The following is a 25,230-nucleotide window of genomic DNA, read 5'->3' as shown; positions in this document are numbered from 1 at the left end:
GAGTGTGGCTCACTGGGACCTGTGAGGGGCTCCGTGCAGCTGGATTGCAGGTGCAGAGGCCAGACCTCGAAGGTCCTGGGCACCACACCAGATTTGGATTTATCTGCTCTGGGGTTTAGAAAAGGCCAGCTTGGCAGCAGTGGGGCGCAGGGGCTGGTGCAGTAATTAGCCCAGGGAGGTGTGGAGGCCTGGCCTGGGTCCCCCAGAGTGGAGGCTGAGGACCTGAATGGTTGAGAAGGAAGGGCAGGTCTTGAGTGTGAGTAAAGTCAGGGAAGAGTTCCCCTTCGCTAGCGGCAGCCCTCCGGCTGGGGTGGGCGCTCTGAGAGAAAGGCATCCTCCGATGGGGGATGGGCCTGGATGCATCTTCAGGGGCCAGAGAAGCCCCAGGGCACCTTCCCCGCCCTTGGGAAGGAGCCATCACAGAAACGCCCTGGAGGGGTGGGGAGAGGAGGTTCCTGAGTTCAGAGGAGACCCCAGCCTGGGCCTGGAACCCAGCTGTGCCAGCCTTGCCCGCGCGCCCTTTCCTACCCCATCACTGCTTGCAGGAGTGAAGGGGCAACCTTGCCTCTGTCTTCCAGTGTCCTCCGGAGAGCCCTGTGGATCTCTCTGACCCCTTCCCAGGCAGTCCTCCTCACACCTGAAGAGGACAGAGAGGGGTCTCCTGATTGTGGCGTGGAGAACAGAGGCCCAGAGTGGCCCTGGGGTGTGGATTTCTCTCCTGACGGCCAGGATGAGCAGTGGCGTCTCACCCCCCGGCCAAGCTTTGTCCCCTCTGGCTCGGGACTGAGCGTTGTGGAGAAATCACTTGCAAGCCTCACGGAGAGTGTGACGGGCCCAGGGCACAGTGGCTTGCAAGGAAGGCCTTGGGCCTGGCTGGTCCCTGGGGCTTCCATGATGGTGGACAGAGGGCAGATAACAGAGATGACTCTCCATCCAGATCAGCCCCACCCTTCCTGCCAGCTCAGGGACAGTCTGCACGCCCCCCACCCCCGCCCCCTGCATTTTCCTGGTGATGAATGGCAGCTTGCTGTTCCCAGAAAACTGGAAGTTTACTGGAGAAACCAGCTTGGTGAACGGAGCAGGTGGCCGGCAGTGTCCCCACCCTTGTGGCACAGTATGGCCTGCCTGGCTGCTTGATGGGACTTGTCATCTCTGCCCCACATGGGGTTCCCCCAGACCACACCTGAGGCCATAGTGTGGAGCATGGCCAAGCCCCCACTCCAGATGCCCCGGGGCCTGGCACCCTCCCGCCCCCAGATGTCCTGGGCATCCTGGGGCAAGTTTGCAAGCTTTCCTTAGGCTTGGAGCATTTTCCCCAACCCCAGTTACCCACGCAGGCGCACATGGCAAAGCCAGGCGGGGGTTGTCCAGGAGGGTTTCTGCAGGTGTTTCCTATCCTTCCCTCAGGATGTAACCCCTAGGATCTCTGCCATTGGTAGGTGGAAAGTAGAGCTGTCCTTGTCCTCTGTCTCCCCCACACCCCACCCCACCGTGAAATGGGACCCTGCTGTACTTAGGCCACGTCTCAGTGCCTCTCACGTAGCACTGAAACCGGATGCTTGACTGTCTGTCCCTCAGCTAGACCAGGGGCCACAGGAGGGCACGGACCACGTCCTATGCATTTCTGTCCTCAGCACTGCCCCTGGTATGTAATGGTGGCACTCATGACCACAGCTGACACCCACAGGCCTTCGCCGGGTGGGTAAGGATGTGAGCTCGGGAGCCAGGCTGCTGCGTTCAAGCTCCAGCTTTGCCACACACAAGCTGCGTGACCACAGGCATGTTGTTTAACCTCTCTGTGCCTCCATTTCGTTGTCTTCTCAAAGTGGGGATTTAGGTAGTACCAACCTCACGGGATTACTGTGAGGATAAAACAGGTTAATGGATATAAGACATGGTAGCTTTCCTCCTCCTCCTCCTCCTCCTCCTCCTCCTCCTCCTCCTCCTCATTAGTGTTGCTTATAGACATTTTTTAATCCCTTCAAATTGTTTTGAAAAACATTTCTGCTTTATTGAAGTGTAAGTGACAAAATTACACTGTTTTTTTTTTAATTTTTTTTTTAACGTTTATTTATTTTTGAGACAGAGAGAGACAGAGCATGAATGGGGGAGGGTCAGAGAGAGGGAGACACAGAATCCGAAACAGGCTCCAGGCTCTGAGCTGTCAGCACAGAGCCTGACGCGGAGCTCGAACTCACGGACCTCGAGATCATGACCTGAGCTGAAGTCGGCCACTTAACCGACTGAGCCACCCAGGTGCCCCTATAAGATGTTTAAAGCGTACGTCACGATGCTGTGATACATGTATACGTTGCGACAGGACTCCTCCCCTCCGGGGAGGGATCCATCAGCTCATCCATCAGCTCGCTACATGTATACACGTGTGTGTTTGGCGAGAGCATTTAAGTTGTACCGTCTTCGCAAATTTCAGTTACACAACACAGTGTTATCAACTGTGGCTGAGAATTACTCAGCGTTCACTGTGCCAAATGCTTTACATAAAGGAATCCTCAGAACAGCTCCATTGCTCAGGTGAGGAAACTTGAGGCTCGGTGAGGTTAAGTGATCTGCCCAAGGCCACCTGGAAGACCAAGTCCCCAACCCAGGGGGCCGACTGTGCTCTTAGGCACCGCCCTGGCCAGGTGTTCACACCCGGTGAGCAGCTGAAGGAATGAAAACAAACACAGGTTGGCCCAGATCATGGAAACCCTTATAAGGAACCTCTTATGTTTTCTTTGAAGGCTCAACCACAGGAATTACCTCTTGGAGTCTCCCCACAAGTACAGTGTTGCTGACCTCCAGCAGGTGAGAACGCCCTTCCCGGCCCCCAGGCCCCTCTAGAGAGCCCTCATTCATGGGAAATCAGCAAGGAGGACCGGGTAGGGAGGCTTCAGCTTTTCGGTACCTCAGGCTCCGCGTCTTGCTTGTCCCACGCTCCTGGGGTGATGACTGAGCACCAGCCTCCTGCTGTAAGCAGGCACTCCAGCAAAGCCCAGGTCACAGGGGTGACAGCTGGGGACATTCCTTTCCTCGAGGGAGGGTACTGCGGATTGGGGTCTCGTCTGTCAAGCCCGTTATCCCCAGCGACCTCTGCATATGGGGCTGCTGGACACCTGTGTTGCTCGGCCTGATTCAGGGAGGCTCTTTGGCCCAAGTGCGAAGAAACCTCTCTTGGGGTCGGAAATCTTCAGGCAGGGGGCCAGGAGCAGCAGCGGGCCACCTTTTACAGATGGCCTCAGTCTCAGCACAGCTGCCCGAAAGGCCTGGCGGCCTGACCTTGCCCTCCACAGATCGCAGACGGGGCGTACGAAGGGTTCCTCGATGCCCTGATCGGATTCGCCTCCCAGCACGTCTACCACTGCGACCTGTGCACCCAGCGTGGCTTCATCTGCCAGATCTGCCACCACCACGACATCATCTTCCCCTTCGAGTTTGACACCACCGTCAGGTATGCGGGATACCCAGCCCCCCCCCCCCCCCAGCGGGCCCCAGCGTGCCAGGGAGGCAGGCCCGGCACCGTTGTGCAGCAGCACATTGAACGCCCCAGCTGTGCCAGTGCCACGTGGCGGTGAGGTTGTCTAGAACAGCCGACGCCCTGGGCAGTCACGGCCAGCCCCAGTCCAGCTCCGGGGACAAGAGAGCCCTCGCGGGGCCCTACCCTAGACCAGGGAAGCTGTCTTCCTAGAGAAGAGGTGACTTGCTGCCTCTTTGAGTGAGGGTCTCGGTGTTGTCATCTACAGACGGACCGAGGGAGGGACTGAATGAGTTACTGCCCTGGAGTGGTGGCACAGGCCGGGCACAAAGTGGGTGCCTGGCGGCTGGTGCCTGCCTGGCTCTCTGCTGCGGTAATCATCGTTCCTATCCCATTACCGCTCCTGATCAGAAGCCTCTAAGTGGAAAGAGTCACCCACCAAACCTCCATTCCGGCCCACACGGGAGTGGAAAACTGAACAGGTGGGAGCATCCATTTTCAGTAGGCGTCGCCTGGCCCAGATTCAACCCCTGGGCTCAGCTTTTTAAACCGCAGAGTGTTTTCGACGTGGGCAAGAAATCATCCCCTAAGTCTCTAGCGGCCTCTCTAGAACGTGAATTAGAATCGAGAGCGTCCGCGCCTGTGGTGTGACGCGGGGGTGAGCACTGTCTCCAGGCAGCGATCTGGCCTGGGGGGACGCGGCGCGGCGCGTCTTGGGGTCCCGAGTGGAACCGCACCCCGCCACGGGCGCTGGTCGGGATGCTGGCCGCCCCCGGCCCCCTGGCACCAGCGGCGCTCGCGGCTCTCCCCCAGGTGCGGCGAGTGCAAGACTGTCTTCCACCAGAGCTGCCAGGCCGTGGTGAAGGGGGGCTGTCCCCGCTGTGCCCGCCGGCGCAAGTACCAAGAAAGGAGCGCTCTCCTCTAAGCCGCTGCGCCATCCCCGGCCCGAGACTGCGGGGCAGCGGCTCGCAGCCAGCCCGGCCGCCTGTGGCATCAGCCTGCATACTCTCGAGGTATCCCAGCCGTGTCCCCTGTCGGGAGGACCCAGATGCAGCTGGAGCACGAGCCTACCAGACGAAGCCCTCAAGGATGTCCCCCAGTCCCTCTACCACCCGTCTGCTCCACAAGGTGGGGACGCCATCAGATGCCCCCCCCCGACCCCCGTCCCAGGGGAAGCAGGGAGGGGAGCTTTGCACTAACCAGGCCCCAGCTCACCTCACAGACACGGCACCTCCATCAGGGCTCTTCAAACACTGTGGAAACCACACTTGGGCACGTGCTCAGTTCCACATTCCGGATTCAAAAAAGGTCTAGTTTTTTAAGGTGGGTTTTTTCCCTTCATATTTCAATAGAAAATATTTTTTTATTCTTGACCCTACACAAGTCACCTGAGAAATCCAGACATTCTCATGCGGAGCAAACACGTGGGAACATTTGGCCTGCGGGCCAAAGGCAGGTGGCTGGGCGGGCAGGCCGCCGCTGGGCCAGAGCCTGTCAGCTCTATGGGTGCCTTTCCTTCACCCGCGCCTGACACTGCTGCCCACGGCTCAAATACGACGTGCCAAACTGCCCAGGGGCTGTCAGGGTCGGTCCCGATGACCACCCTCTTCCTCTCCCTTGCCTCTTTTCGCCCTGCCCTGCCCTCCTCACCTGAAAAGCCCGTCACCTCTCTCCGCGTCACCTCTCTCTGCGTCAGAGCCCCCTGGCTCCGCCGTAGCCTGGGCTCTCGGTCCCTGCGGGAGAAGGGAGGGACTCGGAACCAGCACTGTGAGCACTTTGAGCCCTCGCTTGGTCCAGGGCCGGGTCATCATCTTGCCCACCCCTCAGCCCCGTGTCCTCCTCACCTACTGCAGACCCAAAGCCAGACGGGCGGGGCTGCTGCAGACACACTCTCAGGGGGACACCCCCCACCCCCCACCGCCTGACTGACCCCTGCTGGGACAGAGGAAGGCGGGGCCCACAGAGAGGGCAGTGAGCCCAGGCCAGCCTTGGGCACCGTGGAGTGGTGACCCCCGTCCTCCCAGGAAGAGTGCCAGCCGTGCTGCGGCGATGTGTGGGGGCGGCCGCCTCGTGGGAGGGATGCCTAGCCTCAGTTTACAAAGCCATGAATTCACAAAGCTTTGCTGGACTGGCCCGGAGGGGGCGCCGCCAGAGACTAGAGAATTTCCCCAGAGCACGATTGCCTTTTGAAGGGGCGTGGGGTAGAGTGCGAGCCTGGAATGGTTTGCAAAGTGATGTTTAGACCCTGTGGTTTGGGAGCGATTCCCCTGCTGCCTTCCCCCATCTCTCCTGGACCCATCGCCCCCCTGATCCCCAGCCCTGGGCCGTCTGGCCGTCCTGTCAGCTCTCCCCTTGGATTGGGGGCCTCAGGTGGAGACTGCCTTTCACTGTCAAGAGATGAATCTACTCCCACCTCTCCCCTGGGGTGATTCGGCTGCTGAGTCACCTGCCCAGCCCTGTGGAGCTGGATAAGTTGTGCAATAGAAGAGAGGAGGTGGTAGGCAGGTGGGGGAGGGGGCTGCCACACAGCCTGTCTGTCCCCTGTCACGGAAACAGTACGCACCTATGCCCGGCACACCAAAGCCTCCTAAACGGGGAAGTGGATCCCCATCCTCAGCCCGCACCCCCACAGCCAGGATTAATGCCCCACCGCAGACCCAGCGCGACCGGCCAGAGCCACAGATGCCCCAGATCCCCCAGTGGCCCAGAGCCGGCCTGGGACGGCGGGTGGTGCCGCCCAGGCCGGGCCTCATCTCAGGCCCGTGAGAACAATGTGCGCGCCAGAAGGTGCCCTAGGAGGCATCAGGAGTGGGGCCCCAGAGGAGCTCGCTTAGGCTGTGTGGGGCCTGTGCCCCCCCTCCTCCCCCACCACCCCCACCGGGGACTAGCAGCATTAGCTACAATTCAGCCTCTCCCCAGTACCAGAAAGCTGCTGATGCTTCCCGATGAGTTGACTCTTACCCTCTCACCTCCAATGGAAAGCTGATGTGAACCTCAGTGGTGCCCACACTATTTTTAAAACGCCATTTTATGCAATAAACTGTTTTCTAGTGAGGCGCGCTGGCCCCGAACGGCGCTTTGCAATGTACTGAAGGAACTGCTGCTGTGTGATTTTTGAATGATTTTGCAGTAAAGACCTGATCTTTCTCACCTCTGGTCTCGCTTCTGAATCCCGACGCTGCCAGTGGTTGGGAGGAAACCACCAGCCGTCCTGCCGTCTGATGCCCCCGCCCCCACCGACTCTCATTAGTCCCTGGGCACACAGGAGGCCTGGAGAGGGGTGGCCGGCGGTAAACATTGTGCACCAGAAGTGGGCATGCAGGGGAGGAGGGGTGACCGTGTTCAGTCTGTCCCCCTCCCACTAGGAGTCGGAGTCTGTGGCAGGGAGAGGGGGGTAGCATCTCTGGGCCTTTGGGTAGATTTACCCACATACACTGATCCCTGAAATGCCACCACAACGGCTTCTTTCCTGTGCCTGTCCACCGATCCCCGACACTGGAACGTGAGAAATCTCGGGACCGTGTCCCACTGGGTTATCCAAAGCCAGAGAAGGGGCTCAGGGAGGGAAGGCTGAGGAGGGCCAGAATCAGGGCTCATGGCTTTTAGGGCTCCAAGGGGACTTTACTTGGCTGCTCCCTTCCTCTGAAGTTCCAGGAGAAGCCCACCACTTCCCATCGTAAGGACAGAAGAAGGAAACACGTGTTCCAGGGAAATCAGTTTGCAGGAAAGTGGGATTGAAACACATTTGGCCCTATGGTTTCTGGTCCTTGAAGACACCTTTCAGCCCATGAGAGAGGTCTTCTGTGTATCCTCTGAGCCCCAGCTTCCCTCCAGGGCCTCAAGTCCCTCCAGGGTTGTAGGGGGTGGGCTCTGAAAACACAAAAGGAACTGGGTTCCAGCGCTGGGGACCAAGGCCAGGGGCATGTGGCCTGGGTGCTACCCTGCCTTTGGTCTCAGTGCCTCCACCCTCAGCAAGGTGCCTCTGAGGACGTTTGTGTCTCCCTTCCCCCTCCTGCCTAAAGAAGAATGGGGGCTTTGGAGACCTCAATCACACCCCAAGGAGGAGGACAGCTCATCTGATAATAAAAATAACGTTAATAGCTCTGTGCATCCTTCCGATACTACTGTGAGACTACTACTGAATTGTATGTACTTAGTACATCTCATTCAATCTTCCTAAAGATCCTGTGAAGTAGGTGTTGTTGTCCCAAGTTCATGGGAAAGAAAGGATGCTGAGGTGAGCGAGTCCACTTCCAGGACACCCTAATGGACAGCTTGGAGGGTGGCCCTCTTCCAGTGGAGGATCCAGGAGGCAGGGGGATGGAACCACACAGCGGGAGGGAAATCTGGCCTCTCCAGAAGGAGTTGAGGAGGCTCCCTCCCTCCCCCTGTCATGCCACCCTCCTGGCCCTGCCGCTTCCACGTCGCTGGAGATAGCCAGGTGTGGCCCCGGATCCCAGGGGGTGCAGGGGGGAGGGTGGCGTCTGAGCTCCTAGGGCGCTGGCCCGGCCCAGAGGGGACAGGAAGCCGGGACACCGGGGATTGTCTCTAGCAGCCGCAGCCCAGCCTCAGCCCGGGAGGAAGTTCTGCCGGGCGCTCTCGGCTGGTGCCTCCCTCGCTGTATTGTTGAACAGGAAACCGGGCTGCGCGGGAGCTGGGCGGTGGAGGAGGGAGCGCCGGCCGCCGAAAGCACGCGTGCCTGCCGGGACAAGTGGAGGCGAAGCCGGTGATCGGACGCCCCAAGGTGCCAGGGCCGGGCCGGGCCGGGCCGGGTGGGGGTTGCTGAGCCGGGGTTGGGGGAGCGCGGTGCGGCAGGTGGCGGGTCCTCACCCGGGAGCGCCGCGCGCGCCTGCTCCCCTTTCACCGGGCGCTGGGGAGGGAGCCGCGCGGGCCCGGGAGCAGGGCCGCGCGGGGCGGATGTCCCCCGCGCGGAGCGGAGATCCGAAGGGCTGCCCTCCGTCCGGGGACAGGCGGGGCCCGAGTCCAGGCCCCGGCGCCGCTGTGGCTCGCGTCGCCCGGGCAGTGCACGAAAAGCACCTCCTGACGACGGGTCAGTCCTGAAGTTCCAGGGATCCTACCGGCTCCTCTGGCTCCCCCAGAGTTGGGGAAGGAGACGAGACCCGGGTCCCCTCCCCACCCAGCCCGAGCCCCTGCGCTCCGGTGGGGATCTCTGCCGTGGGAACTCCAGGCCCCGCCGAGCTGCGCCCGGAAAGGGCCCAGGGAGGGCGGAGGTGGGTCCGAAGCGAGTGGTGCGTTCAGTCGGGCTGGAAAGGGCTTGTAGTGGTGATTCGGGGTGCATACGGCTTCGGTTGTAACCCTGGGCGAGACAACGAACCAGGGTCGAGCTGTCCCAGAGCAGCGCGCCCGCGGGACGCAGAGGCTCGAGGACAACAAATCCCACGGCGGGAGGCTCAGGGGTGGGACCCTACCCACCTTGGGCTCCGCTGACGACCCCGCAGGGCCCCTTCAGTCGCAGCCCCTACAGCTCCCTCCCTCCCTTCGCCTTCTCTTGCTGTGCGTCCCACTCCCGGTGTACCCCACCCGCCCAGACACACTCATTCAGGCTCCTCCTGGCCCCTCCGAGATACGGCTGCGTTGGGGATTGGGGGCAGCCCTCCTGAGCATCCCTCTCCTTCTTTGCTCCCCTTGCCAGCTCCTGATCCCGGAGGTCTCTCCTGCTTAGCCCTTGGAAGCCCCGCCCTTCGAAAGAGATGGCAGGGGCCTGATCTGCATCCATCCGCGGACTCCGCCGGTCCTGCCCATGGGCCCGGAGAGACCTGCCCTGCCAACGTGAGTGAGAGGCGGGGGTCCAGGGGAAGGTGACGGGAAGAGGTGTCCTCCCTGGGGGTTGTTGGCTTAGCTACAGGCAGTTCACTGTAACTTCAGGGCCCAAGAGTGCAACCCTTTCCCCAACAAGGGAAGCTGGAGAAAGTAGTGAAGAACGCTCTGTGCCCCTGGCCAGACCCTGCACCCCCACCCCACCCCCCGGTCAGACCCTGTTCCTTGGGTTCCTCAGCCTCAGCAAGCCACCGAGCTCCCCAGCTGCTGGTCCCAGGACACCTCTATGGGGCAGGAGATGGGATCAGTGCAAAGGCTTGGAGGGACCAGCCACTTATGGAAGAGGGTACCGACTCATCTCTTTGATGGAGAGACAGGCGGATTTACAGTTAGGCTCGGACTCCCAACACCACATCAAGCGCCAAGCTAAGCTGGCGTGGAGGGCGGTGGGTTGTGGCGATCACTCCGGGAGAGCTTTGGGAAGGACGCCGCAGGGGCAGTCACTGTCACAAAGTGCATTCTCTAGGGGCCACTCTCCTGGGGCAATGTGGAGATCACAGGGCTGGTGGGTAGGCCGCGAGGGCCGAGCCTCACTCGGGAGGTGGAGGTGGGAGCTGGAGAACAGGGGGCGGTGCAGGACAGTCTGGGCGGGCCAGGCCCCGGGTTCACGTCCGCAGCCAAGCCGCTGGGGAAGGAAAGAGAAACCGAGAGAACCGGTTCTCCGGCCTTGGCAGTCCGGTCCCTTAGCCAAGGCCCTTGGACTACGCGAGGCAGGGGCATTCCCCGGGATAGAGCGGTGCCGGGGTGGTTCCCAGAGCCCCGCGCCTCAACCCTGATTCCGCGGGCCGGGGGCGCGGGAGCCTGGAGGGAAGAGGCTCCGGGCACGCGGATTTCCTGAAGGCTGGAGACGTCTGGGGCGGGACAGGCAGGGCAGGGGGCGGGGCGAGGGGAGTGGCGGCGGGGGTGGGTGGGTAGAGAATGGGCTGTTCTTCCCACTTCACAGACCTGTAAACCGAGGCCCAGTCAACTTTTAGGCAAATGTGGTGACTTTATCGCGGTCAATCATCCCAACTCTTTGGGTCAAGGCTTCCTTGGCTGTAAAGCTGGACCAATATTACCCACAATTTCTCCACCAAGGGATCGAACCGGGACTCAAATCTCGTAATCAATGCCACGGGATGAAGGCATTGTCAGAATGAAGGTATTGTCATAATTCCATGAGTGAGTGTAAGAATGAGAACCTTGGAGATTATTTTATCCAAGCCCCCCATTTTTGAGCTAGGAAATTAACGCACATAAGGAATGCAGCACTGGGACTCGAACCCAGGTCTTCTGTCCCTCTGCGCTTCCCAGCTCGGTGGCCCTGACCTCCGCGCCCCTCCTCCTTGTCACTCACAGGGAAACGCCAGGGCCGCGATGGCGGCGGACGTCGAGGGGGACGTGTACGTGCTGGTGGAGCATCCCTTCGAGTACACGGGCAAGGACGGGCGCCGCGTGGCCATCCAGCCCAACGAGCGCTACAGGCTGCTGCGCCGAAGCACGGAGCACTGGTGGCACGTGCGGCGCGAGCCCGGCGGTCGCCCCTTCTACCTGCCCGCGCAGTACGTGCGCGAGCTGCCGGCGCTCGGGGACCCGGCCACCACCTCCACGCCACCCGCGCTCCGCCCGGGGCCCGTGGCCCCGGAACCGCTCGCCTACGACTACCGCTTCGTGAGCGCGCCGGTGTCCGCGGGCCCCGACGGCACGCCCGCCGAGCCCCGGGGCCGCGTGGGCTCCCTGTGCGGCCCCGCGCGGCGCGGCGCCGCCACCCAGCGCAGCAGCCTGGCGCCGGGCCTGCCCACCTGCTTGTACACGCGGCCCGCGGCGCCCGTGCGGCCAGCCCAGTCCCTGGACGACCTGGCGCGCGCCGCCGTCGCGCCCCCTGCCGGCCTCCTCGGGAGCGCGGGCAGCTTCAAGGCCTGCAGCGTGGCGGGCTCCTGGGTGTGCCCGCGACCCCTGGCGCGCAGCGACTCCGAGAACGTCTACGAGGTCGTCCAGGACGTGCGCGGCCCGCCACGGGAGGAGCGCCCGCAGCAGGTACGCGGAGCGGGGTGGCGGGCCGGGGTGCTGCGCCGCTCCGGGCCCGGACTCCAGGAGACCCCCCTCGGCTTAGCGTCCGGCTCGACGGGGCGGCAGTCACCGCCGAGCCTCACTTTTCAAAACCACGGAAAGAGAAGGGTGCAGGCTCCCGGTCACTTATGGGCAATTCCGAAATGCCAAAGCTCCCTGGAGTCCAAAGGTTTCCCGTAACTCAGTTGGTGGTAAAAAATTTGATTTGAACCGATGTCAAGCTGTGGGTGGTCTTTATTTATTACATTTAGTTTTACTACGCAAGTGCAGATGAACCGGATTACAGTGTACTGCTCCAAGCCTTGCTGGCAGGTGTGTGCGCCGTATTACCTTTCTAAAATCCACAACATTCCGAAACACGCCCGGATATGGAGTTGTGGACCTGCGGGCCACTCCACCTGCCTCTTCTTAGAGGAGCTTAGGGGTCAGATGAGATAGTGGATGTGGAAGTCAGGGATCTGCTTCCTTTTTTGGCTTCTTCCGATATTTCAGTTCCCCCTTTAAAAAAAAAAAAGACAATTTTTGATTTGTTTGTTTCAGGAAGTGGTCCAGTGATAGTGAGTGTGTTTTTTTCGTTTCAGAACCCAGTTGTTAATTTAGGAAATCGAAAATAGAGCACGTTTTAAAAACACTTTTACATCCTCAGAATCCTTCGGATGACCCTGACATCTTCAACTTTAGGAACTTTTTGGGTCGGTGGTTGGGGAGATGTGGAGGGAGGATGCACAGACCCCCTTTTTGACATCTGCCTTTTGACAGCTGGGTAATTATGGGCAATTCATTTCCTCTCAGAGGGTCTTGATTTGTCCTTTGGCCCAAAGAGGGGTGGAAAGTGTGGATGGATGATCCCTAAACCTTGTAAGTCTCTGATTTCTTTCTTTGTACTTCATGTAATGTATTTGTTGTCAACATTGATGCCTGGCCCATGCCAGGACTGAGTGTGGGATGCCCAGAGGAAGGAAGCACCTTCCCGGGCTGGGAGCTCCTGCGTCTCCCCTCCGCCCATCTGGTTACAGTGCAAAGAGCTCAGGATTTGAAGCTTAGAGAGACTGGAATTTGACCCGGCTGGGTCACCTGCCAGCTGCAGAGGAGTCACTTAACTCCCCAGCCCCAGTGTCCTCGTGTGTAAACGCAGGACAAAACCTAAGGATTAGTGTTGTGAGCCTTCAACGAGGTGAGGCATGGAAACGCTTGGCACGTAGTAGGCGCTCCACCGAGGCTGGCCGGGGTCGCATTCGGTATCCTGGTCTGCGCCAGCTTTGCTCCCGTTTCTGCAAGGAGCAGCCCGCCCCCTTGTGGTCATGACGGGGAATAGCAACCGGCGCGTGGGGACGAGGATGGGGACTCCGCCCAGAAGGAACCAGAGGGGTAAGGGGGTGGGAAATAATGTGCCCGGCCGTCTCTGCTGGCCAGTTGGCCCCCTTCTCTGGGACAGATGGCTGGATACCAGTGCTCTTTACCCCGGCGTCCCTCCGTTTCCCGGACAGGCTCTCGGAGGTGCATTCCAGGACCTTTCCACATCCCCTGTCCAGCTTGCCCCTCTTTCTTTCTTTCCACACAGTATAGTGGTGTATCCGCGGCGGGGGACACAGATGATGGAGAGAGGGGTGGTGCTCGCGCAGGGAAGAACTGGGGCGTCTGCCAGAGACCCGGGTATTGGTGGAAGTGCTCTGCCCGGTCCCACTTCTGGCCCTAATGAATGCACTGTATGGCCTCAACAAGAGGCTTAGTACCTCTGGTCTGGTTTCCTCCCCGTGTAATGGGTATGATCTCACACTTCCTGTGACCCTGCTTTATTCCAGTGTCAGCTGTGGGCCTCCCTGACACCCCAGCCCCTACACACTCCTGGCGTGGGGAGTTGCCTGTCTCCTGGGAAGGAAACCCCATTCTCCTTTTAGTTACTCAAGGCAGCATTTAGAGGAAGAATTTCCTGAATGGTGAGCCTGCCTGTTTCTTCTTGGAGGAGGCAGGAGAGGCAGCTCCTACCTTTCCCCTTCATTCACTCATTAACTAAGCATGAGGTGACCTTGCACTTGCCGAGCATCTGGTGAGGCAGAGTCCCAGGCCTGGAGGGCCACCATCTGGGTCAGGAGCCTGGCAAGAGGGGACAGATGCCTCAGGCCGGCATGGCCCAGGCCATCTGAGATAAAAAGGACACCCAGTGTACTGCGGTGCCCAGGCATGGGTGCAGGTGTGAGATGGGGCACCCCTGGGGCCTTTCAGCCCCGCCCCCACCCTGCGCTGCTGGGGCTCTGGTGGGGAGTGGGTGGCGCCTGGGGGGCGGGGCCTCATGGCCCTCGCCAGGAATTCGGACGTCACCGTGCAGCTACCGGGAGACTCTCAGCAGAGAGGGGAGTGGGGTTCAGAAAGGAACCCCTTGGCTGGAACTCTAAGAGTGGCAGAGGACTTTCATGGTCTCCCAGGCATGCAGTGATGACAGGAGAGGTTCGGGAAGCGGATTTCGAGGGAGCTGGTGACTGATGGGCTGAGGAGGGCGGGAGAGAAGTCAGGATGAGTCCCAGCCTCCCAGTGTGCGCAGACAGTGGTCTGTTTATGGCGGGGACACTGGGAAGGCGTGGGAGGAGTCCTGGAGCTGCCCAGAATGTGGTGTGGAGATGTGGGGGGCAAGGGAGCATGTGGACCCGGGGACCACAGCCCTGGGCCCACCACATTTGGGTGACCAGGGGAGGGAAGAGGAGGAAGTGTAAAACACAGTCAGGGAACAAGGAGGAGAAGCAGGAGAGTACTGGTCCAGACACCGAGAGGTGTCCAGAAGGAAGGGGAAGTTAGATAAAGGCCATCGAACATTTATCGGAAGTGGTGACCTCAAGGTCAGCAGCCACTTTATCAGGAGCTGGCCAAGGGGTTACCAAAAGCAGAAGGCAGAGGTCAGAGGGTGAAGATGAGGGTGCAGGGCCGAGTGGAGACCGCTCAGAAGCATGGCAGGGAAGGGAGAGGTGCCGTGTGGCCAGAGGCATGTGGAGGTCGAGGGGGGGGCTCCCCAAATCTGAGTGAGTGGGCAGCAGCCAGAGGAGCTGGTTGACGAGACGGGATCCCAGGACACAGGTGTGAGGGTGATGCCCAGGGCAGACGGGGAGGGACCCACTCCCTCTGAGGCAAGGGCCAAGGATGTGAGGATGGAGGGGACACAGGGTCAGGCTCATCGGGGACTGGGGAGCCTTGGACAAGGGGAGAGGGTGGCATGGGTGTAGGACGATTGGCAGAGGCGGGGACCCTCAGAAGAGAGAAGCCTCCTCGCCCACCGTGTGGCGTTTCACGGCCTTGTCATCCACCACGCGCCGGTGGATGGTCAAAGTGCGCTGGTCAAAGCGCTGGACACTGGGGACACAAAGCATGGTGGCGCATGACGTGATCCTGCGCCACAGGGGCTAGTGATCCCGTGGGCTCTCACTCAAAGGCTCCCACTCCCAGCAGTTCTGAAGGCAGGCCTGCATGGAAGGGCGCCCCCCTGTGCCAGAGTGCAGAGGTTCAGAGAAGTTGAGTGGCTGGCTGAAAGTCACCCAGGCGGGAGCTGGCTGAGCGGGAGTCAGTTCCCGTACCTCCTGACCCTGAACCCCACCCTAGTTACCAGGCTCAGTCTCAGCCAGGTGGCCTGCAGGCCGTAGCCAGCCTGTTCCCCTCTACTCTACTCCCTCCCTCGCTGAGGAGAGGCTTTCGAGCCTGGGGAAGCCAGGTGAGGAGGGGCCTCTGAGACTCCTCCCCTGCTGAGTCCATTTCTGGGTGCAGTCACCATCCCCGGTCACCATCCCCGCCCCGGGGCCTCAGGCCAGCCCTCTGGACTGGAGCCCGCCCCTGCTGCCCAGGCACTGGCCACTGGGAGGAAAGAGTTACAGCCGGGGCCTCTGCAAACGGCCGGCCTGGCCGGTGCCCCACCTGAGCAGGCGGCCTGGACTGGAAGGAGCCCCGGGGCCCTGGCTCCCTGTCCTCTTCAGAGAACTGTGAGTGACCATTCATATCGTTGCACAGGGGGCGGGGGCGGGCCGTGGCAGTTGCCCACTCTCTCCCCTTCTTCCCTGACCTCCCCCCTCCTTGGTCTTCTCCTGTACCCCTGCTGAAACTCACCTGCCCGGTGACTCGCCCGGAGGCGCCCCTGCCTCCTCTCCGGATCCCAGGCCTGGCACCCATTCCGTGGGACAGACTCTGAGGGCAGCCCAGGGCAGCTGTGATTGAGGCCTCGGACAAACCCACCTGGGTCCCCTTTGGGTGGGGACCAGCCATGGGCCCTCTGGAAAGGGGGGTGCTGGTAAGAGCAGGGGAGCTGAGGCCAAGGGGAGGGTCTCCGGAGTCCTTCCTCCTCCTAGCCACTGTCTTTCTCACCTCCCCAGGCGGCCCAGCTGGTTTCTTCATCCCTGGGCTGACCTTTCCTCCCCATGACTCACCTTCAGCCCCAGGCGGACCCTGGAACCCCACTGCCCAGCTTCTGACCTGACCCATGAAAGAGCAGCTCCGTGGGTAGCCCCCCTCCCATCCTCACCCCACATTCCTGGCCACCAGTACTCCTCCCCAGCCACCCATCACTCCCAAGGCAACCTCCCACCCTGCAGGCCCCGTGTCAGCCCCTGGGGCCCCGTGGGGGGCCCCTGGGTGATCTCCCCTGAGCCTGGGCCCCATTCCTCACCTCTCAGTCTCTGGTTCCCCACAGCACCCCGGGTCTCCTGAGACAGGCCCACCTGCCTCCCCACTTCCTTCCTGAGCCCCAGCAGCCGGCCTCTTTCTCCGTCTATTTTCTCCACCCTTCCTGGAGCTGTGTTCAGTAGTGGGAAGGACCAGGTGGTTGGTTATGAATGCCAACCCCGATGGCTGCTCAGTGCCCCGTTCCCGGCATGGGAGAGCCCATCAGGCCCGGGCTCAGCTGATCAGAATGTGGTCGGGGTTCCAGACTGGAGTGTCAGGGGACAGTTGATGTTGGTTGGCGTTGAGGGAATTAGGGCTGCCAGGACGGGGTCCGAGGGACATAGGGGTTCTTGCAAGGATTGTCCCTCGCTCTTGCCAAATTGAGGAAGGTCTGTGGTGCGCGGGGATTTCCAGAGCACCTGCTTAGGCACAGTGAGGCCTGCAGGGCCCTTGTGTCCAGGCTCTGGACTCCTATAGGTGCCGCCCTGCATCCTCTCCTTCCCCTGGGTGGAGATCCACCATGAGGCATCAGGTGAGCAGGGCAGGGGTCTCTGTCCAGGCTTCCGTGTCTGTCCTGGGGGCTGGGCCAGTTTGGCCTGAGAGAGGAAGCCGGAAGAACCAAGAAAGGTGCCAGAAGGGGGCCTGCCTCCAGATCCCCCCTCCCCCAGCCTCCTTCCTGCCTCATCTCCACAACTGGAGCGCTCCTGGAATTGTCTGAATTTATAAATTACTATCCCCCCCACCATCATAGAAATAGTTTAATATCCCTACATATATTTGGCTAATGGGGGGGTGGTGGAATTTCAATCTAATGACTATTAGCATTTTGGTTTCTTTCCATCCATTCTGCTTTGCTCTGTGTCTGAGAGTTTTACAGACCCAGGGCATCACGGTGCGCTGACAGTGAGACGGTAACTTTTCACTCGCCGTGTCATTGATTCAGTAAATGGCAGGTGCTGGACTGGGCAGTGAGAGCCAAAGAAAAACAAGGCGTGGTCCCTGCCCTCAGGTAGTTTACTGTCTGGGAGGAGACCTTGGCAAGCCAACTGACAGTTACGATGTGGTGTGGATGCTGTGTGGAGCCCTCCTCCCCAGAACCTCGCTAGCCAGAGAGAAATTTCTCTAGGATTGCCTCCTGGCCAAGGAAGGGAGACGGCAGGTGAATCCTAAAGGTTTCCACAAGTCAGCCTCTCCCGTGAAACCCTCTGCACCTGGCGCTTTGTCAGTGGCAGACTTTTTTCTCATCAACTGTGATTTGGTCTTTTCAAGTTTTCCACCAGTTCTCGCTAATTTGGGCCATTTTATATTTTACTGGGAAAGCATTCGTTTTTTTACTGGATTTGTAAAATCTCCACTTTTAATTTTATTTATGGGTTTCTTTGTGACCAAGTCAGTGACTTTTCTAAGAGTTTCATAGACCTGGAAAAATCGTATATTTTTTATTTAAGGGATGTAAGGTCCCCTATGTATCAAACCAAGCTGATTGATTATATTAGTCAAACTTGCATTTCCTTTGTATACTTCTTTCTGTTTATTCTTTTACTCCAGTTCCATTAGAGATTTATTAAATCTTCCACTCAAATTTTCTCTATAAAGTTCTTCTTGTATTTTTAGTAGGCTTTGTTTTTTATATTTAACTACAACACTGTTGGGAGCGCCCAGATTTTGACGGTTCTGTCATCACAGATTGTCCCTTTGTGTCGTTACCTGGTGCCCCTCTTTATCCCGCGTAGTGTTTTCAACCTGAAACTCCACCTTTCTTTTATGAATATGGCCACTCTATTTTATTCTATTTTCTTTTTTGCCCATGTGATATCTCTCGGTATCCCTTTATTTTCAACATTACCCTTTTTTTTTTTTTTAAGGTTTTATTTTTAAGTAATCTCTACACCCAACGTGGGGCTCGAACTCACAATCCTGAGACCAAGAGTCACGTGCTCTGGTGACTGAGCCAGCCAGGTGCCCCTCAACATCATCACGTTTTTAAGTGGATTTTTATATATATCCTGTCACTGTATTTTGAAACCCAAGCTGACTCTGTCTTTTGATGGGATAATGCAACCTTTCCACATTTTGTTTGACAATGGGTACAAAGTAGTTGATGGTTTATTTTAGGGAGAGGGGCAGAGAGAGGAGACACAGAATCCGAAGCAGCGGGCTCCAGGCTGCGAGCTGTCAGCACAGAGCCCGAAGCGGGGCTCGAACTCACAAGCCGTGAGATCATGACCTGAGCGGAATTCGTAACCGACTGAGCCACCCAGGCCCCCTTCCCTGGGGTTCCTAACCAAACACTCCTTGGGTGTGCAGAGTGGGGATTCTTTTTCTCAGCACTCCCTTCTGGAACCCTGTCCATTTCCAGATAGCCTTGGGTCTGTTTTCAGCTTAGAGCAATCTATTTGTTGTAGGATTATCGTTTCCTTGACTTTTTCTTTTATTTGCAAGTTAGCTGTCTTGACTGGAACCTCCAGTTTTGTAGCTTTGCCTCCTTCATTTCTGTCTCTGTGTACGTTTGCTGCGAGCAATTTCTCCTGCTTTATCTTCTAGGCCACTACTTTGAGTCTGGAGGGTGCCTATCCTCGCCTCCAATGAATAGCCCAGGGATATATTTTAAGTTCTAAAGTAGTCTTTTTTTCCTTTTGGGCTTTACTTGAATCTTCTTAAGAGTTCTAGTTTGTTGTTGTTTAAGTTGTCACTGTGTTTTCCAGCCCCTCTATCTTGCCGATAGCCTTGGTTTTTTTTTTTTAATCCGATAATATACTTTCATGGTTTTTAAAAATCAAAACAACGTTAAAAAGTATATAGTAAGGGGCGCCTGGGTGGCTCAATCTGTTAGGCATCCAACTCTTGATTTCGGCTCAGGTCATATCTCACAGTTGGTGAGTTCGAGCCCCACCTCGGGCTCTGTGCTGACAGCACTGAACCTGTTTGGGGTTCTCTCTCTCCTCTCTCTGCCCCTCCTCTGCTCTCTCCTTCTCTCTCTCTCACCCCTGCTTCCATACCCTGTTCACCATCAGCTCAGAAGTCACCACGCTCATTAATCCTTTCTCTATTCTTTCACTGGTTCTTCAGACAAATACAAACTTGTAAGAATATGCATTTGATTACTTGATTTTCCGCCTCTCTCACATAAAGGTTGCATGCAATACACACAATCCTATAACTTGCTTATTTTTTGCCTTTTTGATTTGACAGTGTATCTTGGAGATTGTGCACAGAGAGGGTCAGTCTCCTTCCTTCCAGCGGGACAGGTTTTCCCCCTTAGGGATGTATCATCATATATTTAACCAGTATACTGTTGACAGGCAGTTGCATGGTTTCCCATCTTTTGCAACTGTGAACGATGCTAGAAGAAATAATCTTTCACACACGTGCTGGTAAATCGAGGCTAAATCCCAGAAGTAGGTGTGCTGGGTCGAAGGGTAAACAGGGGGTAGTTGTTATATTTTGCCAAGTTGCCGTCCCCGCCCGTGGGGCTCATACATTCCCACCAGCACAAATGCGAGGGTCTGATTCCCCACGCCTTGCCAACCAAGTCGCATCAAAATTTTGTTTTCTGCCAGTCTGATAGCAAAATGTAGGATCTTAAGATAGCTTAAATTTGCATTTCTCTTTGCAGTGAGGGTGAGCATCTTTACATAGATTTAAGGACTGTTTGTTTTTCTTTCTCTGTGAACCGTCTGTTCGTATCCTGTGCTCCTTTTTCTACTGAGTTGTTGGTCTTTTCCTTATTGGTTTCTAGGTTTTGCTACACTAGGGAACACAGCTCTTTATCTCTTACCTGAGTTGTAATCTCCCTAAGATTGTCTTTTGACTTTGCTAATGTTGTTTTTTGGCCACACAAATTACTTAAAATACATTTATTTATTTATTTATTTATTTATTTATTTATTTAATTTTTTTTAATGTTTATTTATTTTTGAGAGAGACAGAGACAGAATGCGAGTGGGTTGGGGCAGAGAGAGAGAGCGAGGCACAGAATCCAAAGCAGCCTCCAGGCTCCGAGCTGTCAGCACAGAGCCTGACGTGGGGCTCGAACCCACGAACCGTGAGATCTTGACCTGGGCCAAAGTCGGATGCTCAACCGACTGAGCCACCCAGGCGCCCCACTTAAAGTACATATATGTGGTCAAATGTATAAATCATGTGCTTTATGGCTTTTAGATTTTGAGTCTCTGTTACAAAGGTCTTTTTAAAAAAAAAAAAAAAAAAAAAAGAGAGGACCAGCGGGGGGAGGGCGGGGGGTGGGGGGCAGAGAAAGAATCCCAAGCAGGCTCTGCGCTGTCAGCACAGAGCCTGATGCAAGGCTCAAACCCACTAACCGTGAGATCATGACCTGAGCTGAAACCAAGAGTCAGATGCTTAAGCGACCGAGCCAACCAGACGCCTTTACAAAAGTCTTTTTTTTTTTTTTTTTTTTTTCAACGTTTATTTATTTTTGGGACAGAGAGAGACAGAGCATGAACGGGCGAGGGGCAGAGAGAGAGGGAGACACAGAATCGGAAACAGGCTCCAGGCTCTGAGCCATCAGCCCAGAGCCCGACGCGGGGCTCGAACTCACAGACCGCGAGATCGTGACCTGGCTGAAGTCGGACGCTTAACCGACTGCGCCACCCAGGCGCCCCACAAAAGTCTTTTTTAAATATAGAATGTTGCTCGTGTTTTCCTGTTTGAGTATTTTTATGGTTTCACTTTTAAAAAAAATAATTTTTTAACGTTTTATTTTATTTTTGAGAGACAGAGAGAGACAGCGTGAGTGGGGGAGGAGCAGAGAGAGAGGGAGCCACAGAACCCGAAGCAGGCTCCAGGCTCCGAGATGTCCGCACAGAGCCTGTCGCAGGGTTTGAACCCACAAACTGTGAGATCATGACCTGAGCCGAAGTCCGAATCCTAACCCACTGAGCCACCCAGGCGCCCCAATGGTTTCACTTGTTACATCTAAATCTTGGATCCTCCGGGGGTATATTTGGGCGGACAGAGTAAGATGTAGACCCACCTTTAATTATCTTCTTCTGGGCGGCCATCCAGCTGTCCTGTCACTTCTGACTGACAAGTTCCTCTTCCCACCATGACTTGTGATCGGTCTCTAGCACGTCCCGTCCCCTCCGGACCCGCTATATTAAGGCGGTGGGTTGGGTTGTGTTTGCTCTGCCTCTCTCCAGCCTCTGGCTTGTCAGAGGAGTGGGGTTTATGGGTCTTTGCTCGAAGTGCTGGGGTGGAGCCCTTGGAGCTTGGAGCGGAGGAGTGATGGTCTCTGGGGGCTGGGCAGGCCCCTGCTAAGACACCATCAGGAGCTCTCCCTGCTCCCTCCCTGCCTTCCCGGCCTCCCCAACCTTGTGGGCAGAGAGTGCCTAGCTTACCTGTTTGGCTCCCTGTCAGCTCCTGGGGGTCACCTTGCCTTCCCTCTGGGGGCCCATGGTGGGCCTGGTCTGCCCCGGGGTCTCCCGGGTTCCCGGGCCAGCCAGCCCTGCCCACCAACTGGCACAGCCCCTTCATAGAGCGTAGCAGTCGGGGGAGAAAGGGGAGAAGCAGGACATGTTTAAGCTGCCGTATTTCCAGAATTCCTGGCACCGGAGCTGCATCATAAAGGGAGAGAAATTACGACCGAGGGTAGGGGGAGAGTTGGAAGGGCCAGTCCTTCTGTGTAAGAAACAGGGAACACCTCATAAAGTCGTAACACTGAGAACGCACAATAGCAAAAAAGGTTGAGGGAGATGCTTTTCCCCTTTTTCTTATGAAGATTTTTTTTTTCCTCCGTTTTTATTTATTTTTGGGACAGAGAGAGACAGCATGAACGGGGGAGGGGCAGAGAGAGAGGGAGACACAGAATCGGAAACAGGCTCCAGGCTCTGAGCCATCAGCCCAGAGCCTGACGCGGGGCTCGAACTCACGGACCGCGAGATCGTGACCTGGCTGAAGTCGGACGCTTAACCGACTGCGCCACCCAGGCGCCCCTCTTATGAAGATTTTCAAATAGGCAAAGAAGCAAAAAGAATATTAAAACGAATGTAATTATACCCATTACTAGATTTGACGATTGCTCCTTGCCAAGTTTGTTCTTTTGTGTGTGTGTGTGCCAAGAAATAATAAATTCCAGACTTTATCGCATCTCATCCCTAAAAAATTCAGCATCTATTTCTTAAAAATGTTTTTCTCCACAATCACAATACCATTACCATTGTTATATCTGACAAAATTAACATTAGTTCCTTACATATCATCTAAGACCCAGGCCATACTCACAGCTCCTTCATTGTCCTAAAACAAATCTCTCACAGTTTTTTTTTTTAATTTTTTTGTTAATGTTTATTTCTGAGACAGAGAGAGACAGAGCATGAGTGGGGGAGGGGCAGAGAGAGGGAGACACAGAATCCAAAGCAGGCTCCAGGCTCCGAGCTGTCAGCACAGAGCCCGACGCGGGGCTCGAACTCACGGACCGCGAGATCGTGACCTGAGCCGAAGCCGGACGCTCAACCGACTGAGCCACCCAGGCGCCCCACAGCCAGTTTGTTTGAACCAGGATCGGCTCAAGGGCCATGCGTTCCATTTGACTGTCCCGTCCCTCTCTTCCTGCCCTGACACAGAGACCAGACCAATTCCCTGCAGGACATCTACTCTAGATCTGAATGTTTGCTTCCTCGATGTGGTGTTCCTCTAATCCCTGTGCTACCTGGGGACTGGTAGGTGTGAAAGGCTTAGGCGGGTCAGGTCACCTGGCTCAGTGACTCCAGGTCTCTGCTTGAGCAACCAAGATGATGCCAAGATGGGAAGAAGGAGGAGGAAGAAGGTGAACTTGGTTTGGGACATGCAGCTTTTTTTTTTCAACGTTTTTTTTTTTTTTTTTTTTTTTTTTTTTTTTTTGGGACAGAGAGAGACAGAGCATGAACGGGGGAGGGGCAGAGAGAGGGAGACACAGAATCGGAAACAGGCTCCAGGCTCCGAGCCATCAGCCCAGAGCCTGATGCGGGGCTCGAACTCACGGACCGCGAGATCGTGACCTGGCTGAAGTCGGACGCTTAACCGACTGCGCCACCCAGGCGCCCCGGGACATGCAGCTTTTGAGGCATACCGAGGACACGCAGGGGGGCAGTTGGGTCTGCGCTCCTGGAGGCGGGGTTGCGGGTTGTTAAGTTAACTGAGCTGGTTGGGCTTCCCCGGGGACAGTAGAGTGAGAAGGAAAGGTGAGAGCAGGCATCAGGGAAATGGGCGGAGGAAGAGGAGCCTGGGCCCCAGGCTGAGGAGGCAGACGAGGAGGGAGAGGGTTGTAAGGACTAAGTCCCGGAGGGGAGTCAGGCCCAAGGAGGACCACCTTTGTCATCGGGGAGGTAGTAGGAGACCTGAGCAGTGGGCTGGACGTCGGAGTGCGTGGACAGCGGGATGGCAGGTGCACACACGCGGGCAAGAAGCGGGTTCTGGAAACAAGGCAGGGAGAGCTGGGTCCAGGGGCGCGCTGTCTCTTTTTAAGATGGAGAGGCCTTGAATTTGTTGAAAGGCCAAAGGGCCAAAGGCAGTCAGGTGGGAGGAGTTGGAGATCTGAGGAGAGGCAGCTTCTGAGCAAGTGAGAGACAATGGGGTCCCCTGGGCCTAGGTTGGGGAGGTCGGCGTGGACGGGGGACCCTGGTCCCTCCACTGGGGAAGTGAGGAGGAATGGTGGGTGCAGGTGCAGATCCGTCTGAGGGGACGGGGCCCTGGCACATTTTCCTCCCATGGCTCACGATGACAGCTTTTGCTGGCCGGCAGGTTCCTCGACGGACCGTTTCTGACTCCTGGCCCAGCAGCAGGAGACCTTCTGGGTGTCTGGAGGCCTCACCCAGAGCACAGGGCGTGTGAGCGGCAAAGGGACTCCACCCCAGGCCCCACCTGCCTGGAGGAGCGAGCGAAACGAGGAGGAGCGAGCCCCATGAGGTCGCCAAGAGGCTGCGGGCAGAGTCCAGAGCTCAGGGCACTCAGTCGAAACCCAGAGCCAGAAAAGCAGGGGTTCAGCCCCGCTTTCTCCCCCACGTCCCCACTGGGTGTAGAAACCTCAGGGGACCTGCCTGGCCCTTTCACAGAACCCAACCCTGTGAGCAGGGAAGGGGGGCTGGGGGGGTGGGGTGGAGAATGACAGCCCATTCTATGGGTAAAGAAACAGAGGCCCAGAGTTTCAGGGGGCTGCCCAGAGAGAAGCTAAGGCACAACCTATACAAGAAGCCCTGTCTCTGGAATCCTGCTCTGTTCTTTTTTCCTTTGAATCAAATGATGCTTCCGGCCCAAACCCCAGAGAAGACCCTCACCTCGGCCTGTTGTGTTTGGACTTTCAGGCTACAAGGCAAGCAATAAGATTACACTGAGCCTCACGTGGGCCTTAGCCCGCGTCCAGGCCTCAGCCCAAACCAGTTACACCAGACCCTGGGGCGGGGTGGGGGGAGCAGCTCTAGGCATGGTTCCCCACTATTCTGAGGCTTGAGGAGCCTGCGGGGTGACCCCCAGCTTTCCCACTGCACACGGCTGGATGAGTGACTCAGGGCTAGGGGTGGGTACGGTGAGGCCCGGACTCTGTCCTGGAGAGGGCGTGCTCGGGGGAGGGACACCAGGACAGTTCTGTGCACTTGGCTAAGCTCACTGCCTCACTGAGGCAAAGATCACAGTTTATTCCCAACTCTCCCTCCACCCGGGTGGCATGGAGTCGGCAAAGGAGATCCTGTCCCCTCCGCAGCCACCTGAGCCAGACCCCGGGCTGCAGTCACTGGTTTGCAGGCATTTCTTTTGCCTCCGGCCCCAGAGAACGGATAGGATTTTCTGGTTGCACCTGCTTGTGCCCCAACACTGGTGAGGGTTTTGCAGAGAAGGCGGGGGCGAGGACGGAGGGCCGGAGAGACGGGGCGAGGCGAAGCTGGCTTGTTCTGTCCCCTCCTCCACCACGTGCCTCTGGAGGCCAGGCGAGGTGTGAGGGTGTGGTTGAGGGAGGAGGACCCCACTGGGGAGCTGCTGTGGTCGCATCTCGCCTGGGGAAGCCCATACCTGAGGCCTGAGGCGCCAACCTCCCTGACCGAGAAGAACAGGCCAGAGCCGTGTGGGTTTTGCTCAGTCCCTATGGTGTGAGGCCAGAGCCCTCTGGGAGACGCCAGACATGGCGGCCAGGCTTCTTTCCGGGGAAGGTCAGCAGGTGGGCAGCCTTTTCTATGGTCCCCGTCTCCCACGCTGTCACTCTTGGTTCCTGCCCCAGGGAGACCCTGCCTGCTAACCCCACAGCAGGGCAG

The 25,230-nt window shown here is 57.4% G+C and overlaps 2 protein-coding genes across 16 annotated transcripts in view; both read left to right on the top strand.

Annotated features, from left to right (window-relative positions):
- PLEKHM1 (pleckstrin homology and RUN domain containing M1) overlaps positions 1–6,622 on the top strand; it is a 47,431-nt gene extending 40,809 nt beyond the window's left edge. For 8 of the 11 annotated variants that reach the window (XM_036064343.1, XM_036064344.1, XM_030295325.2 and 5 more), the window contains 3 exons: positions 2,742–2,805; positions 3,291–3,448; positions 4,286–6,622. In XM_036064343.1, the coding sequence (XP_035920236.1) occupies positions 2,742–2,805; positions 3,291–3,448; positions 4,286–4,397 (334 nt within the window). In that variant the 3' untranslated portion in view covers positions 4,398–6,622. Of the gene's footprint in view, positions 1–2,741; positions 2,806–3,261; positions 3,449–3,740; positions 4,228–4,285 lie in introns of those variants that run through there. The other 3 variants (XR_003964604.2, XM_030295326.2, XM_030295327.2) reach the window with 3 other exon arrangements.
- A 1,484-nt stretch (positions 6,623–8,106) lies between these two features.
- The window catches only part of ARHGAP27 (Rho GTPase activating protein 27), a 31,853-nt gene continuing 14,729 nt past the window's right edge, over positions 8,107–25,230 (top strand). For 3 of the 5 annotated variants that reach the window (XM_030295331.1, XM_030295332.1, XM_030295330.1), the window contains exons 1-3: positions 8,107–8,216; positions 9,126–9,262; positions 10,649–11,326. In XM_030295331.1, coding sequence (XP_030151191.1) covers positions 10,667–11,326 — 660 coding nt within the window. In that variant the 5' untranslated portion in view covers positions 8,107–8,216; positions 9,126–9,262; positions 10,649–10,666. Of the gene's footprint in view, positions 8,217–8,588; positions 8,704–9,125; positions 9,263–10,266; positions 10,452–10,648; positions 11,327–25,230 lie in introns of those variants that run through there. The other 2 variants (XM_030295334.1, XM_030295333.1) reach the window with 2 other exon arrangements.

This window comes from Lynx canadensis, chromosome E1 (assembly GCF_007474595.2).
Source record: "Lynx canadensis isolate LIC74 chromosome E1, mLynCan4.pri.v2, whole genome shotgun sequence".
Classification (NCBI taxonomy): Eukaryota; Metazoa; Chordata; class Mammalia; order Carnivora; family Felidae; genus Lynx; species Lynx canadensis.
The sequence above is the reverse complement of the archived record's forward strand: the minus strand, read 5'-3'. Positions and strand labels throughout refer to the sequence as shown.